We start from the raw sequence: 18,138 nt of genomic DNA on the forward strand, positions 1-18,138 counted from the left end.
CATTCCAGCACACAGTAGGTGGCACACCTGTGGCAGGGATTAGGCGTGTGTTGCTTTCCATGCCGGACACTCATAAAAGAGGATAAAAAGAGACAGGAAATGGGAAATTTTCATTTTTATTTTCTCAGTTCACGAAGGCCTCAGAAAGGCTGTGCAGCAGATTCCTGGTAAAGCCGACACGCACATCAGCCCTCTGACCTTGCTACCCAGGATGACAGTGATGAGATCCGGCCCCAGGTTTAGCTGGTCAACCATTTAGCTACTTAATGGGACAGTGCAGTAGTAGAAACTGAAACAGGCGTCTCCCCATAGGGGCTACAGCAAGGTTCCTCTGCTGATGTCACTGAGATAACCATAGCAGCTGAGCACCCTGCTGACAGTCGGCTGACAGCACATTCCTTGCTAATCCCACATACCAACTTATCTCCCCCATGAAGTCTCTATGAGACGATCCTGCAGGAGAAACAGCTTTCCGTGAGACCCAGAACAAAGTTGCTGCAGTTGTATGGTTTGAAAATGTGCTGGTGAAAGAAACTTACAGAGGCATGGGAAACACTCTTCCCTCCCTTGGCACATCAGCAGTTCCCATAACTGCCCACAGCAGTTCTTCCTGCGGCCGCAGCCCTGACCTGGCCTTGAGTCACTTCCCAAGTCCACTCACATCCGCGTCTACAGTTGTCCAGGGTAGTTCTGTAGAAGACAGGCCAGGTTGAAAACAGAGAAGCCAGGATTTGCATAAAGTAGGATGGAGGGAAGAGAGAGATGGCCAACCCCCTAGGAAGTTGCCTGGACAGGGGGAGCATTGCCCTGGCTCCAAATCCCTGGTCCTGCTGGTTCTCAGACTGGGACAGGCTGCGTCAGTCTGAGCGTAGTGACAGAGGGGATCTCTTCTGTCTTGACATTGGTCTTCCCTAAAGCATGGGTGCTTTTCAGACAGTGTAGTCTGGAATCTTCCTTCTTGGGACTTCGTTTGACTTTAGCTCCCTGAGAGCACAGCATACACCAGTGATTGACTAAAGACAGGATGCTGAGCTCATGTCAGTGATGGAGAAGGCAGGAGGCAGGACCTCTGCATGAGACCAGGCTGTGGCTCTGGGGAGGGAGTATGGGGGGAGAATCACTTAAAGTGCCTGGTGTGTGAACTTGAGAGCCAGAATTCAATCCGCACCCTCTGAAAACCAGCTGTGGGTGCACACGTGTAAGCCCAGCATTGGGGAGACAGAAGCAGGCAGATCCCTGGGGCTTACCAGCTGAACTGGCAAATTCAGGTAAAATACTGACTCCAAAAGGAAATAAACTGGTAACCAAAGGAACAAAGTGGGGCCTGACTACTGGCACAAACGCACACGCGCTCACGTGTGCACGAGCACACACACACACACAGGCACACATACACACACACACATGCATACACATACAAACAGACATATATACAAACATTGACACACATGTATACACACACATACAGACACATGTACACACACACAAACATAGACACATACACATGCAAACATAGACACACATGTACATACACACACACGACTAGACTATTGAGGAGAAAAGCCATTTCTATTTCTGTTGCTGGCTTAAGGAACACATAGAATTCAACCCAGGCCTTGGCCGTAGCCTAATGTTTGGGGAGGGCAGTGTATGGGGTTTACCAAAGGCCATCTGTCTGTCCTTCTGTCCAGATTGGGGATAAGAGCTGCTCCAGCCACTCCAGCAGCAACACGCTGTCCAGCAACACCTCCAGCAACAGCGATGACAAGCACTTCGGGTCAGGGGACCTGATGGACCCCGAGCTACTGGGATTGACCTACATCAAAGGCGCGTCCACCGACAGTGGCATCGACACCACGCCGTGCATGCCAGCCACCATACTGGGCCCAGTGCATCTGACGGGCAGCAGGTCCCTGATCCACAGCCGGGCAGAGCAGTGGGCAGATGCTGCCGAAGTCTCGGGAGCTGATGATGAACCTGCCAAGATGTATACCCTGCATGGCTATGCCTCCGCCATCTCCAGCAGCGCCGCAGACGGAAGCGTGGGTGACCTCAGTGAAGTCTCTTCCCACTCCAGGTGAGCCAGCATGTGCCAGGCTGCACCTGCTCTGCCAGGCTGTCTGACCTCACGGAGAGTGCTCATCTCCTGAACTCTGGCATCAAGGTGTGCGTGTTTACTCTTGACCTGACAATTTTATTCTTCCTTTCAGTTAGAGGGTAACTAACATCCCTTGTCTCTCCCTGCTCAGCCTGTGACCCTGATATCTTTTGATAGAGAACTGTAAACTGGTTAATCTTCAGGGTCTGTCAGCCATGTCCATTCTGCAGGCCACCTGTGTCCCAGGTTAACTGTGAATACAATGTAACTCATTTGTACATTACGTCGTCTCACCGTGCCTGTCAGAAACAGTTGTAGACCCTGGAGGAGGGAAGTCATAGCAGCAGGCTCCTTGTGAGGGACTCACCTCACCCCTTGTGTAAGCTTTTGAGCATCATCACACCATCCCCGTCCCTGAAGCCCAATGGCAGGCCATGTACAGCTGCAGGTTTGTTTTGTGTCTGTGCAAGGATGTGTGCACATAGTCAGTTACCCTCAGAGACCGGAAAGGGAGCTGGACCCTCTCGAGCTGGAGTTATAGGCAGTTGTCATCCATCCAGTGTGGGTGTTGGGACCAAACTTGGGTCTTCTGGAAGGGCAGTAAACATTCCTAAATGTTGAACTGTCTTCCCAGCCCCCGATTCGGTTTTTTAAGTAAACATTAACTGACTAAGCCTGATGGTGCAGGACGGTAATCCCGTCTACTCAGGGGCTAATCAAGGCCGCCTGGGGCGCATTCTACCAAAAGGTCGGCTTGGGCCTGTTAGTGAGACCTGTCTCAAAATTAATTGGTTTGTTTGTGAAGTGACTCTGGGCTTTGGTGGATTCAACCTCCCGGTGTTGGGGGTCAGGGGGACCCAAATATAATGGAATTATATTCTAAATACAGATGTTAATGCACGTCTGTGCGTGGTTTTGTACTCCAAAAGCTGATAACTTCAGGTTTCTGAGTTCTCTTTGAAAGACTGAGAGAAGAAGCTCCTGTATCCGTGTGTCTCAGTGGGAGCCAATCAGAGGGTGTGGCTTCTACTCATGTTTGCTCCCTGTCCCTGGTCCTGTCCTTCCAGGGCCCTGGGTCACTCCCCAGCTTTCCAGAGCTTCTAGCCACAGAGCATGGCTGGACAAACCATAATGGGACAGTTCTTTGGGACCTAGAAGTCTGATAGGCATGTCCCCAAGGGGTGGTGCCTGCAGGCCCCTAATTTCTGGTGACAGGCCTCTGTTCCTAAGCAGTGGACACCATAGTTCTCCCTGGACTCCTCCTCTGCCCTTTCTTGGACATTACTGAAGGACAGTGCCTACCATGTGTTCTGAGTAATGACCAGTAGGGTAAAACCACATCCTCTCAGGTCATATCACCAAGGGGTCACTTTCTGTGCCACTTTAATTCATGTAACCCAGTAGGCCAAGTGACACTGCCCCACACCAGGTTCCCTGTCTTTATTTCCCTTGTGGCTTAAACTTATTGTCACCTGCTGGCTATGTTCATGGCCATCCCCAGGTGAGAAGGGGTTCTTCTCTAGTATCTACAGAAGGCACAGGTCTCCCCGAGAAGTCCCTGTACCAGTTAGGAAAGAAGGGTTTATTTTGGCTCGTGGTTTGAGAGATACAGTCTGTCGTGGGGGTGGGGAGGACATGATGGCAGAAGAACAAGGTCTACAGTGAGGAAGCAGAGATGGACGCTGGGGCTCAGCCCACTGTCTCCTCTTTATTCAGTCTGGGACCCAGTATGTGGGGTGCTGCTGGTCACGTTTAGAGTAGGTTTTCAACATATCTCAGATAGGCATACCTGTCACCTCAGAAATCGCAAATCTAGTCAAGTTGACAAAACTAACATCACACCCAGCATCCATATGCCTTCTCAACTGTCCTTGGCTTTAAACCACCGTGGCTGAGGTGGCACCGTTGAGGACAGCTAGGACCTCTGCTGAGTGTGGGCTGCTAAACTGTGGTGAGATAGCCACCATGCCAGGGAAGGGGATGGGAACCAGAGCTAGCTCCTGCTGACCAGGGCAGGGGAACAGAAGATGGGGCTGTGTGCCAAGGAGACATTCTGCAGCTTTTCACTAGTGCTGTTTAATAAAGTTCAGTGCGAGATAGCATTGTATTCAGAAATCACATGAATTCTAGTTCCTGGAGGATTCCCACCCTCTCCACGATTTGATAAAGTTGGCCATTCTGTAAAAGCCACCTTGGAGTCTTGTAGCACTGTAGCATCTTTTCAAAGTTCAGGCCACTTGTAAGAGACCTGGTGTCAAGAGTCAGAGTACCGTAGGGATTCGTGGAATCTGTCTCGGGGAGTTTCGTGTTACCGCTAAGTGGAAACTGCCCAGTGTTCTTGGGCACTTGCCTTCGGTGCACACCCTTCATTAGGTAGAGGAAGGGTGTTCAGGGGGATTTCTACAGCAGCTGTTTATTAATTTGACAGGTTAGGGGATTAGAAGTCCATGAGGAGATGACCTGAAGTGCCTCTTTGGCCTAGGGTTTTTATACTTATGAGATGGAAGTGTGGGCAGCTGAGTTGGAATTTTAGGCATCGAGTGAGTGACCTGCCACTTGCCTGCCTTTTGCTGTAGCATTCCCCCAGTTGTATTTCTTAGCTTGTTCCTGCTACAAGAGAGCCCACATCTGAGCATGGCGAGCCTCTAGACAGGGAGGCAAGCTATGTGGTAGAGAGGTCACCTGCCTTCTCAGCCCGGTGGCCAGGGACCACAAGTCAATGCTGCGTCTAATAGTGACACTGCCCTTGGCTGTCCCCACAGTGGCTCTCACCATTCAGGAAGCCCCTCCACTCACTGCTCCAAAAGCACTGGGTCTCTGGACAGCTCCAAAGTCTACATCGTCACTCACAGCAGCGGACAGCAGGTACCTGGGGCTGTGGCAAAGCCTTACCACAGACAAGGAGCAGCAAACAAGTACGTCATTGGCTGGAAAAAGTCAGAAGGCAGCCCACCACCCGAGGAACCTGAAGTGACTGAATGCCCCAGGTAAGTGGCTTCTGTCATATCTGTAACCGTATTCATTGTATACTCTACCATGTCTGTCTGTCCATCTGTCTGTCCCCTAGTTAGGGTTATTGTTGCTGTGACAAAATACCATGACCAAGCAAGTTGGGGAGGAAAAGGGTTTATTTGGCTTATACTTCCACATCACTGTTCATCACTGAAGGAAGTCAGGACTGAAACTCACACAGGGCAGGAGCCTGGAGGCAGGAGCTGATGCAGAGGCCATGGAGGAGTGCTGCTTACTGGACTATTTCCCCTGGCTTGCTCAGCCTGGTTTCTTATAGGACCCAGGACTACCAGCCCAAGGGCAGCACCACCTGCAGGGCTGGGCCTGCCCCATTGATCACTAATAAGAAAAAATGTCTTATGCCTGATCTCATGGAGGCATTTCCTCAGTCAAGGCTCCTTTCTCTCAGATGACTATAGCTTGTGTCAAGTTGACATAAAACCAACCAGCACAGAGCACGCAGCCATGTGAGTCCAGAGGACCACCTCTGATGAGCCCCTTCAGGTGTTGCTGCTTCTTTGAGATAAGGCCTGTCACTGACCTGGAACTCACGGGCAGGTGAGGCTTGCCAGCCCTTGGGTCCCAGTGACCCTCCTGTCTCCACCTGCCCAACACTGAGGTGTCAAGTGCAGACCACCATGCTCAGCTGTTTACCTGGGTGCTGGGGATGGAACTCAAGTCTCTGTGCTTGCAAGGCCAGCATTTGACCCACCAGGCTGTCTCTGTTCCTGGCCTCTGCTTTAAACTCTTTAAATGTTGGGGTTTATGTTTCCTTCTTTAAAGTCTTCACTTTATTCTGATGATGGTGATGATGGTGGTGGAGGTGGTGATGTTGATGGCGGTGGGTGTGCTAGTGTTGGTGATGATGATGGAGGTGGTGGTGCTTATGATGATGTGTGGCGTTCATTCCCTCATTCCACCACGGGGATTCTGGAATTGAGCTCCGCTCGTCAGGCTTGAACTTGGAGAAGGCAAGCCCTTCACCTGCTAAGCCTTCTCTCTAGCCCTTGGCTTTTAAATGTAGCAGAGTGTAAAGTTCCGCTGTCTTTGACCTATATCCAGAAGGCCGGCTGCGGTGGAGTCATGGTGACAGCTGGTGGTGGTGCACAGACTCCATGGTGTCTCAAGGCCAAGAGCACGAGCAACCCCGCAGTCAGAGAACATAAAAGCAAAAACACTTCACCGGGTTGTTTAGTGGGACTCTTGAGGTTTGATGGGCAGGGGTGTGTGCGTGTGTGTGTGTGTGTGTGTGTGTGTGTGTGTGTGTGTGTGTCAGGGCGGGGGGAATACCCATGCTTGCAGAAAAAAGGAGGAAAAACAGAAGGTTTGGTATTGTTCAGAGAAGCCCAGGAAACCCTGCACAGTAGTCTGGATCATGTGCTCTGCAGTGGAGCATGCCATGGTGCAGGTGTGGGCCGCATGTGCCTGTGGGTGCACGGCTTACGGGAGAGTGCGCGGACTCTTGAAGGTTAGGGGGTGGTGGCCTTACTTTAAAGTTGTAGTGTTTTCTTCCTGGGCTTTGGGGATCTAAGGTGTCTCTGAATTACTCAGAGACCTAACTGTATTTAAGTGCATTGCACAGATGTGAGATGCTGTGGGGATGGCGTACACACAACCACAGTGAACTGCCGCAGCTGAGAATTGTGGGCCTCCACACAGTGGATTGGCCGTGCGTGCGTGCGTGCGTGCGTGCATGCGTGTGTGTGTAGGCCAGAGAATAACCTTGACTAATGTGCCTTGGGCTCTACCCATTGTGATTTTGGAGATGGTATCTGTCACTGGCCTAGAGCTTGCAAAGGCTAGACAGCCTGAACAGTGAGCTCAAGAATCTGCTTGTCTCTGTCTCTCCAGTGCCACGCAGACCAACCTGACTTTTTAAATCTGGGTTCTGGGAGGTTGAATTCAAGTCTCCTTGCTAACTGAACTGTCCCCTCAGCTTCAGATGCCTCCTGGACTTTCATCTAGCCGCCAAGGGGCAGCTTATAGGCAGCTGCAGCTCCTTTGAACCTGTGTTCTGGTTTATTCTATCAGGATGTATAGCGAGATGGACATCATGTCCACAGCCACTCAGCATCCGGCAGTGGTGGGAGACTCTGTTTCGGAAACTCAACACGTCTTATCCAAAGATGACTTTCTGAAGTTGATGCTGCCTGACAGCCCCTTAGTGGAGGAGGGGAGACGGAAGGTGAGTGACCATGAGGGCTTTGGTGCAACTCTGGGTGCTCATGTGCTCCCCACAACCCTTCTTGTGGTCCCACCAACAGCCCAGTGTAGAGTGGCCATTGTTACTGTCACAGATGTCAGGGTTTGGTTTGTTTATAGTACTGAGGATGGAAGCCCAGGGCCTTGCACATTCTAGGCTAGAGCTGCAGCCCAACTATGTCCTTTGTCACTACCAGTTCCTTCAGAAGACAAAGAACTGAGGAGGCTGGGATGGGGGCTGTTGTATCCTTGGAGTTGTTCTGAGCACCAGGCAGGCTCCCTCAGATCTTGCCTCCAGCAGTGACCTGTTAGATGATCAAGGAGGTCCTCGTGTGCTGATGTGATAAAGACCATGGCAGTAAGTGTCCTTCGAGGTCAGGGCTATGCCAGGAAGTGACACACAGGAGGCTAGCATGGTACCTAGACACAGCTGGCCATCAGATCTCAGCCAGTGAAGTCACACTGCTTACCTCACTGGTGCCTCCACCCGTGCCCGGCCCAGGTCATCCTGGCCGGCTGTGTGCTCCAGAAATGGTTACAACCCCATCTATCAATCAAGCTTTGCATTCTGCCACACAGGGCTGCAGCTCTTGGCGACAGCCCTCAGCAGGGACTTCTCGGGAGGAATTCACATCTTTGCTTTGCTCCCCCCAAGTTCTCCCCAAGTCATTTCTACACAGTGTACAGCAGGAGCTGCTAAGCCTGATGACCTGAGTTCTGGAGGCCGGCTGCCCTCCACCAGTGTACCGTGGCTGTGTGTGCCCCATACGTATGATGAGTGTGACAAAGCAGTGTTTAAAATAGTGGAGAGTAATTAAAAGATCCTAAATAAGTTGGGCCAATCACTTCTTTTTCAAGTAACTGAAACTCTGGTAGCAGACTGTGGCGCACACACTAGTATTTGGTTCTAGAACAGAACCCCTGTCACATTTATAACCCAGGCTCCTATGGTTCCCTGGGAAAGTGAGGCATTGCCTGGTATGGCTGTGAGCATCAGTCTGCGCATCTTACTACAGAGAGCCGTCTAGTGTTCCGGGAGCAGCGTCCCATCAGACACTGTACCTGTCCCTGTCCACTGTGATCTGAGCACTGGCACTCAGCTCTAAAGAACTTGCTGGGGCTTGAACCGGGAATCCTGCCAGAATGTCTCACAAGGAGCCTTTTTCTCAAAGCTTGTATCAGATCCCAGTTAAGGAACTGTGTGCTTGGGTTCAAAGGCAGATGACTCCACAGTAAGCATCATCTCAGAATGGCTGAACTTGTGCTTGGCGTGTGTGTTTTCTTCAAAGGCAAATTGCTTGCCCAGTACCAGTGAGCTTTGTAGCTCACACACACACTTCTTGTATTCTTCACTGGAAAGGCTGAACAGAATAGGTAGAACATGGGCAATAGCAGGGTCTCTGGCCTCCTTGCCACATCCAGAAATGTTAATGGCCGCTTCTGTGTGTGTTAGAAATAGTATTGGTGTGAGACAATTGTGTTTCAGTCCCCAGGAAGTGCTGCAGGTTCAGTTGGTTGTGACCACTCTTGGTTGGAATGGTCTTGCTGTATCTGAGATGTAACACAGTGATGTTAGTGCTTTCCTTCTAGCTGGTTGTCCTACTTTCACGTCTCTTGCTGTTATTTAAAAAAAAAAAAATTAAGAGAAGGGGAGTTATTTGATCTTGCAGTTTCAGCTTACAGTCCATAAATGTGTGGAAAGCAAGGCAGGATGCTCAAACAGCTGGTTTACAGCATGCCCACAGACAAGAACAGAGAGAAGTGGGTGGGTATGTGCTTGCTTGCCTGTGCTCAGCTCTGTTTCTCCACTCTACTGCACACAGTTCAGGAGTCCATGCCTAGGGAATGGTACCACCCACAGGGGGCTGAGCCATCCCACATCACTTAGCATAAGACAACCTCCGCATACATGCCACGGACTAACCCAAAGAAGACATTTAAGACACTCTTCCCAGGTGGTCTTAGAGTTATGTCAGTTGACAAAGCTAACCCTCCAAATGGTTTTATCCCATTAACTATAATTCAGTTTCCAGAAGTTATACAGACTTTTGCAAGTGGTAATTCTTGAGTGGACAGAAGAATTTACTGGATTTAAATTACTTCTCTTGAGCACATTTATATGACTCTGGAAATGTCAGCGTTCAGAATTAGTTTGTTATTTAGACTCAGTTGGACCTCCCTGCTGTCAATTGGTGACTATTAAAATGTAGTCATTTCTAATCACTGTCAGTCCACAGCGTGTACTTCTGTGAACATCAGTTACCTGAATGACGACCTTGTGTATTCCCAGGAGCACTGGAACTCTCTTCAGTTCCATTGAACCTGTCTAATCTGTACTAGTATTTCACAGAATGTCAGAGGAGGGAACTCTGAAATCCAGGCATGCTCCAGGAGCCTTTCTGTATGCTTGACTTTCCTGAACTAGCAGAAAATTCAAGGAAGCCATAGCACAGGCAGACAACTCTAACTGTGGGTGTTTGATTTGGTTTTGAGATGGTCTTGATATGGTAGCCAAGACTGGCCTTTACCTGCCATTTAACCCTTGAACTCTCAGCAGTCCCCCTGCCTCAGCTTCCCACATATTTGGGATTACAGGTGGGCAGCACTACTCCTCAGATCTTCACATTGTCAACGTTCCTGCCTTTATGACCCCTAGTTTTCTTCACATTGTCAACGTTCCTGCCTTTATGACCCCTAGTCTTCTTCACATTGTCAATGTTCCTGTCTTTATGACCCCCTAGTTTCCCTTCTATGGGAACCTGTCTCCGCGGAGGTCACTGTACCGAACATTGTCCGATGAGAGCGTGTGCAGCAACCGGAGGGGCTCTTCCTTCGCCAGCTCTCGAAGCTCCATCCTGGACCAGGCCCTGCCCAACGACATTCTGTTCAGCACGACTCCACCCTACCACAGTACGCTGCCTCCAAGAACCCACCCTGCACCCAGCATGGGGAGCTTACGGAGTAAGTGAGGGCTGCATGGAAAGACTCATGGGGAACCTGTGGTTTCATGTGGTCCTTGGATTGGATCCAGGTATACATGTGGGATGTGATGTCAATTGTTTGCCACCATTTCTTTCTCTCCTAAGTCGTTTCCAAGTAGCAGACTTCAAGGTAGTTTACAGTAGACATTATTGTCAAATACTGTTTTACGTTATTCTGGAGGAAGTGATGTATAGAGTCTGTAACCTTTTCAAAGAGGAACAGTGGCGTAGAGTAGTTTTCAGGTTGTGCCAAGCAGTCCATCCTCCTCTTCATGGTTCTGGCAGCATGTGGTAGCACATGGTAGCAGGTGGGTGTTGGGAGACCCACCTGCAGCTTTATGGACCATCTGCATGTCACCTGTGTCCTTGTGTCCCAGCTGACACCACGTCATGGTCACAGGTCATCCTGAGTGCCAGATCAAATTTTAAAACTATAAATGTTAGTGTCCTGTATATCTGTGTGCACACAGAAAGAGAGACAGAGACAGAGAGACAGAGCGGGGGATCACACATATTTATAGAGTCAGGGTCTCTCACTGAACCTTGGGTTTGCCATCTCAGCTAGACTGGCTGCCCACCAGTTCTCTGGGATCTACTTGTCTCCCCTGCTAGCACTGTGGTTACAGGCATGCACCAGCACGCTTGGTTTTATTCGTGGTACTGGGTTCCCCAGCTCAGGTCCTCAGGTTTGCACAGCAAGCGTTTACCCATGGAGCCATCTCGGCAGCCGAAGTGTCTTAGTTTCTATGCCCCGCCTCCATTCTTGTTGCACAGAGAGGATGGCAGTTGAACTATAAATTTATATTCAGGTTGTTTTTTAAACTTCATCATAAAAAGAACCTTCTTTAGAACCAAATTAATTTTTCACTGTCTATAAACATCCCAGGCTATCTGACATAAGGCTTCTAGTAATGTTTAACAAGCGGGCTGAACCGCATCTTGTCCCGTGCTTCGTGTAGAGCATGGTATCCTGCCGGTCATAAAGCCTCTGCATTTCTCAGTAGCAAGACAGACGTTCAGACAGACACATCTGTGTTCCCCGAGTTCTGTCAAGTGTTGTTGAACCTCCACCCCCACCCCCCATTGCCTCTTTCAAGACACAGTCTCCTGTAGCTCAGGATGGCCACTGTCTCCTGAGAGCTTTTGTGAATCTCCTGAAGTTCTGTTTATGCTCTTGTTATTTTTCCTTTTCCTACAGTCAAGTATGACTAACCCTTGGGTTCTGTGTAGCCAGGGTTTCCATTCAGCCCTTCTTTTGTTCCCCTGTGAGAGACATGGTGTCTTAGCTTCAGTGTCTTAAAGTAAATAGTGGTGGTGGTGGTGATAAACTCCACTTCTTAGGTTTTAGGTTCTTACACAGACTGAGCAGAAAATACTATAATTTTCATGTGTTCCCTGCTCCTGGGAGACTCCCTTCCTAAGTGTGAGGTCCTCCATGCTGACCCCACCCGAAGTAATATAGCATGTTGGTTACAGTGGAGTCCAGTGATGCAGTGTTGCCGTCCAGGCCCACAGTCCCTGCTTATGGTTCCACACTGTGCATGTCTGACAGACAGTTGGTAACACAGGTCTATACAGACGGTAACAGGTCTGACAGACGGGTGATAACATGGGTCTGACAGACGGTAACACAGGTCTGCCTCCACAGTGTTGTACAGAGCAGTCTCACTGCCCTAAAAAGCTAGTTTCCTGAATTTCCCTCCTACCCTCCACCTGTGTGAGCCCTGGTCTCTGCTGGTCCCATGTTTCTGCGATGCTTGGTAGCTGGAACATGTGGTCCTCATGCTACCTTTCCTAGTAGCAGCATCTGAGGTAGCTCTAAGCCTTTCTCACCTCTGAATCCTTCCGGAACTGTCCACAGCCTAAGGAGGAAAGAAGCAGAAGCCCTCTGCCCCTGTGGCTCCTCTCAGGGCCCTTGCTCTTGGGTGCACTCCCTTACTTGGCAGTGTGCCTCCCGGAGCCTGACACTGCTCAGATGCTGCTCTGGGATAAAAGGTGGGAACTGAAATATGTAACTGTATGTAAATAAGAAACCTTGAAATAACACATAGTGACTTACCTCCCCGACAAAACTTCTGAGTCCCTTCCCACTGCGTGCCTATGAACCTTAAGCATCACGGATCCAGTTGGAGGATGCTGGGTCCTAGTCCATGACCACCTCAGAAACATGACAGTTTCCATCTGTCCTCCCAGATCCATTCCCCCTGTGCCCTCCTGGTTGTTCCACAGATGCCCCAAGGGGACACGACCCTCTGAGAATGTGGCCGCAGACTGAGTTGCTGCAGTGTAAACTCTGATCCTCAAGAGCAAATGCCTGGGAATACTTCTGAAAGAGACCTAAACACTGTGTCACATGAAGACTTGGAGTGTCTTTGTGATGATGTCTTTGGGAGACAACCTTGTCACCTATGAAACTCACATTCAAGAGCCGTATGGCTGCTGTCAATGGTGGCCCCTCAGCGTTTATAACAATACCAATACAGTCAGACAGTCAGACAGTCAGGACAGTGGAGAGATGCTAGGAATCCCCAAGACTGGTGTCCAGACACGGAAAGTATGTCGGGTGGGGGGCAGCAGGGCCTACATACTAGCCACGCCTCAAAATCTAGGTTCTCGTGCAATACAGGCAGGGATGGTCAAGCAGAGAGATTGCCAGATTCTGTCCAGGGTACACTGAACGTTGTCCACTCGTACCCTTAAATGCGTTCAGGCCAGCCATGCCCCTTGGTTCTCACCTCCTCAGGGCCCCCAGAAAGTTACCATTTTGTGTATCTGTCTTCTAAGTGCATCATCTTTCCTGACCTGAACATTAGGTAGCATAGGCCTTCTTGGCTCTGTGCAGCCCCAGATGCTATCCTAAGAGTCAGTTGCGTGTTGCCATATGCTCTATGACTGTGCCCAGGGAGCTGGTGGCCAGGGAGCTAGTCAGTGCTGTCACCAGCTGGTCACTTTCTTCCTGAGTCTCCTGAGGCGCCCCAAGCCTTTAGAGAGTTAAATTGGAAAGGGTAGCTGTGGGTAGCCATGGCAAGGGAGTCTTTTCTAGAAGCCCTCAAGCCTGGAGAACAGAACAAGACCTGTGTGTGACATCACAGGAGAGTGATGTCTCCTCCTTCCTACCAGACTGTGGACAGTGTTCATCTGCCAGTGCTGGCTCCACATGGGTTCTTGCTCTGTCATAGTGACTGCACCTGCTGGCTTCCCAATGTAGAGTCCAGTAACGCTGACAGAGGTGTTCATGTCAGTTAAAGACATGTAACAGACTTGCTGGTTTGAAACTTTGGACAAAAAATTAATTTTAAAAGGCAGATCTTATTCCTAATTACCTCATTTCCACTTAGTGGAAGAAAAAAAAAACTAAGTGTGCCTGATTTTGATTATTGAAAAAGGCACATGTGCCTCCTGGGTTGTCTGAGAGACAGCCACAGCCTGAGGCTTTCCCTGCTCAGGTCAAGCCTCAGGCAGAGGTTCAAATCTACCCACACTCAGCCCTAGCTTTTATGCCAGTAGTGTGTCAGGCACCTGCCAGCTCCCCCTTGTCACTGGGATCTCAGGCAAATATCACCTCCTTAGACAGGACTCTGTCCCACAGCACATCACCTAGCCTGTCTTCTGCAGGAGGCCCGTCTGTCTGTCTCCTAGTGACAGAGCCTCAGAGCTGAACCCCAGCTGTGTCTCAGCTGTTTCTCTCCCATGATAAGATGGAGCAGTCACAGTCTAAAGACATCACAGGAGGCTCTAGCTGCCGGGGAGAGACTTCTCACGGCTCCTCTCCCTCCACTGCTCAGTGTCAAGTCTGCAAAGCCCCTCACAGTGGAAGGGACACTGACACCGAGCAGTTTTCCTGCTGCATTCCACCCTTGCTGCCTGTGTGTCTGAAAGCTGGAGGAGGTGAGGGTGTCTGCTCTTGTCTCTGGTTATGCAGGACACTTCCCAAGTTCTCAGTGCCACTTAGCGGGGACTGCCCTGGTGTGCTCCTGTGAGCAGACTCCAGGGCTGGCAAGGTATACCTGTCTGCATACACTCACATCGGCCCCTCTGCTCCAACCTTTTTATCTGTGCCTCGCCTCAGAAACAGAGCTTGACTTATTTAGCCCAAGCCTGCCAACTGATTGTTTCGTTGAGTGGCTGAGGGAGTGGTTTTTCCACAGGAGAATGTTAACTGCATCCCACCTTCTGAATTAGAACCAGCCACTGTCCCTTCCCTTCCCATATAGGCTTCCATCCCTCCTTTGTCATGCCAGCCAGCCACTGTCCTCACTCTACTGACACCAGCCCCTGTCTTTCTCTCCCTAGCACTGGCCACTGTACCTCCATTGTACCTCAGAGGAGGGACCCAGAAATCATGAGTGCTCTCTCCCAGCTCCTGCTCCACCCTTACTGCTGGGTTAACTCTTGACAGGGGCAGAGCATGAGCATGAGCTGCTGCTAGTGCCCTGAGGTACAGGGATGGGCTCCACAGTATTCCCTCCCAGGAGAGACTGGGAGCACACTGGCAGGTGTCACCACATCTCAGCATGGTCTCCTGGAAACAGCCCTGTCTGATTGGTGTCACTGTCACTGTCACTGTGAGAGGTCTGCTCAGGCTACAGTTGTGGAGTGGGAGCAGACTGTGGGTGTCCTTCAAGGCCACCTGTGCAAATGCTGCCTGTCCCATTCCAGATGCCAGCACCTCACAGCGCCCCAGAAGGATGGAGGCGCAGAAATCACAGGTGCATTTGGTTAATTACGCCCCTGAACTTAATTGCAGGTTCAGCTAGCCAGGTGGCCATTACTTTGATTGGTCTCATTAGTGATGCAGCCACAAGCAGCTGCATGTAATGCTCTGGGCAGGTTCAGAAAAGGCACTTTGAGAGTGTCCGGTCAGGCCCTTTCAGAATTTATTCTCAGATGCATAACGAGTTCTTAACAATGAGTGTTATTAATGACCTAAGCGCTTACAGAGAAAAGGGATGCTGGGAAAACACAAGGATGAAGGAGAACTGTATTTCAGGAAGCGAGGGAGGGATGGAGGCTTCTGGTGAGACAGCGGTAGGCCTGTCCTGTGGAATCAGGAAAGTAGGCCAGCAGCCACTTCTGTGCACAGGTCACGAGGAGACTTCCTTTCTCTTTCCAGTCTGTTAATTGAAGCAGCCTCACTGCAATGGGTGAGAAGAGGCTCTTGCTCTGTCTGAGATGTTTACCATTCAGCTTTGCAAACCTTGTTCCTCAGACTGTAAATCATCAGGAAAGAGATGGCTGCCAGCTGTCTCAAGGCAGCGTAAGGCTGCGACACTTTTTAAAGGGGAACAGCTACCCTGAGGAAAACGGGAGCTTATCTCAGGTCACTCAGACTTCAGTACTTCCAGAAAGCTTCTACAAGAGAGTGGATCCCCACGAGGCTCCATGCTGACCCCCCTGCTTGTTCTCTAGCACCTAGTTGGTCTACTTACGACAAAGCTCTGTCTCTTCTGGGTGATAGCATCTCAATTGTCCCTGTTTTACCAAGTCATGTTTTATACAGTTTCCTGGGCTACTTTGTGAGAGCGGATGGTGTATCTGTGCTGTAACCCACTCTGGGGACCGTGGTGTTCACGCCATGACTGAGTCGGGACATGCTTTCCATGCTGACTGACTCTGACCCTGGGTGGATCAGCAGTGCTGGTGCTGTGACTAACTGACCCTCTGGGGATGATGGTGCTTATTCAGGGACTGACGGACTAAAGGATCACAGACTAACAGGCTCTGCATAGGGACCAATGGTATTCAGGCTGTGACCAGCTGATTGTGACAGTGGTAGTACCCATACTCTGACTGGCTGACTGGCTGTAAGGACAGTGACTAATGGCATGTTAGGTTGACTGACTCCAGATAGGGACTGTGGTGCTTATGTGGGACTGACTGTGTGCAAAAGGTGCAGCAGAGCTGTGACCTACTAACTGGGTCACAGTGCTCATGCTGTAACAGACCATGAAGACAGTGACTGACGGATTGAGAGACCAGCTGTCTTTGTGGGGGACTGTGCTGCTCATATCACTGTACATGTGGGACCTAAGGACCCATGCTGTGACTCACTCTCTTTGAGAGCAGTGGTACCCGTGTTCTGACTGACTAACTAATAGACTGTCAGACTCTGGGTCAGTGGCACCCATTCTGTGACTCTAAGTGGAGACAGGCTGACTGACTTACACTCTGATTTTGTTTCTACTTAGATGAGTTCTGGTTCTCCGACGGGTCCTTATCAGACAAGTCCAAGTGTGCAGATCCTGGCCTGATGCCACTGCCAGACACAGCTGCAGGGTTAGACTGGTCCCACCTCGTGGACGCTGCGCGAGCATTTGAAGGTAAAGATTCACCCACACGCAGGGTCCTTCTGTGTCCCCAGGGAGCTCCTGCAGGGCCTGTGCTGCAGCTTAGGAACGCGTCTGTGTATTGGATCATCTGGCAAATGCTGAATGCTCTGCCCGTCTTTGAAGATGACAGGAGGGGAAGCATCTAGAGGTGGCCAGTCACTTGCTAAGTACTTGGCAGGGGTCTGAATGCCTAAATTCTGCTCCATGCACCAACTGCCACCTGACCCACACCCTCTTTTCCTCCTTAGCTCCGTTTCCCTGTGGGAAAAGTAAGCATGCTTGACTAGCTCATACTGTCTCTGTCCTTGAAGCACAAGGTGACATGGGAGGGAACCCAGTAGAGGCCAGAGCTTCCGAGTTTAACGCAGATGACTCCAGCAGGATTGTTTGCCCCTTTCAGGTCTCTCTGTCTGTGTGGGTCTTGGCTCCTTCTAAGCCTGTGGTCAGTGGGCCACCGTGGGTCAGTTGAGCCTGTGGTCAGTGGGCCGCCGTGGGTCAGTTGAGCCTGTGGTCAGTGGGCCGCTGTGGGTCAGTTGAGCCTGTGGTCAGTGGGCCGCCATGGGTCAGTTGAGTTCTGAAGAGTCCTCCAGCTGCCGTGCTGCTTTTGGTCACCATTGATGCTGTGACTGTCCAGTTGAAGCTGCCACCTGGGGAACATCCTTCTCCTTTTTGGGAACTGTCCACAAAGTAGATGAAGAACCTGCTTCCCTCTATCTATCTGTCTGTCTGTCTGTCTGTCTGTCTGTCTATCTATCCATCCATCTACCTACCTACCTATCATCTATTCATCTACCTATCTATCTATCTATAACAAGAGGAGGGAAAAAGAAAGAACCTACTTCCCAAGATTTGGCCTAGTGGGATGTGGGGGGGGCCACAGCTCTTGGGAATTTTGCCATTGCTCACTTGTCTCACTTTCTCAAGACTGTGACCAAAACCTGACAAGCAGTGGCTTGTAAGAGGACAAACCTCCTTTAGCTTGTGGTTTGAGAAGGACCCTTAATGACGTGGTGGTGGGCAGGCCTTGTCTGGGGAGTGGGCAGTGGGTGTTAGTTAATTAGTTAGTTAGTGGGTCACATCTCAGTGGACCAGGAAGTAGGCCCAGCTATAATGACCTAGCTCTCAAGTTTCTACAACTTCCCAAAGCACCATCCACAGCTGGGGACAAGTACTCAAACACACTAGCCCACAGGGACATCTTACACACTAGCCCACAGGGACATTTTACCCACTAATCTACAGAGACACCTCAGATACACTAGCCCATGGGGACATCTTAGACACTAGCCCATGGGGACATCTCAGACACTAGCCCATGGGGACATCTCAGACACTAGCCCATGGGGACATCTCAGACATACTAGCCCATGGGGACATCTCAGACATACTAGCCCATGGGAACATCATACACACTAGCCCATGGGGACATCTCAGACACACTAGCCCATGGGGACATCTTACACACTAGTCCATGGGAACATCTTACACACTAGCCCATGGGGACATCTCAGACACT

The 18,138-nt window shown here is 50.4% G+C and overlaps 1 protein-coding gene across 2 annotated transcripts in view; it reads left to right on the plus strand.

Annotated features, from left to right (window-relative positions):
* The window catches only part of Sipa1l2 (signal induced proliferation associated 1 like 2), a 148,086-nt gene that overhangs the window by 116,927 nt on the left and 13,021 nt on the right, over nt 1-18,138 (plus strand). For both annotated transcript variants that reach the window (XM_028767712.1, XM_028767713.1), the window contains exons 15-19: nt 1,692-2,077; nt 4,861-5,085; nt 7,142-7,295; nt 10,054-10,273; nt 16,482-16,613. In XM_028767712.1, coding sequence (XP_028623545.1) covers nt 1,692-2,077; nt 4,861-5,085; nt 7,142-7,295; nt 10,054-10,273; nt 16,482-16,613 — 1,117 coding nt within the window. The remainder of the gene's footprint in view (nt 1-1,691; nt 2,078-4,860; nt 5,086-7,141; nt 7,296-10,053; nt 10,274-16,481; nt 16,614-18,138) is intronic.

Source organism: Grammomys surdaster, unplaced genomic scaffold (assembly GCF_004785775.1).
Source record: "Grammomys surdaster isolate TR1022 unplaced genomic scaffold, NIH_TR_1.0 181, whole genome shotgun sequence".
NCBI classification, from domain to species: Eukaryota; Metazoa; Chordata; class Mammalia; order Rodentia; family Muridae; genus Grammomys; species Grammomys surdaster.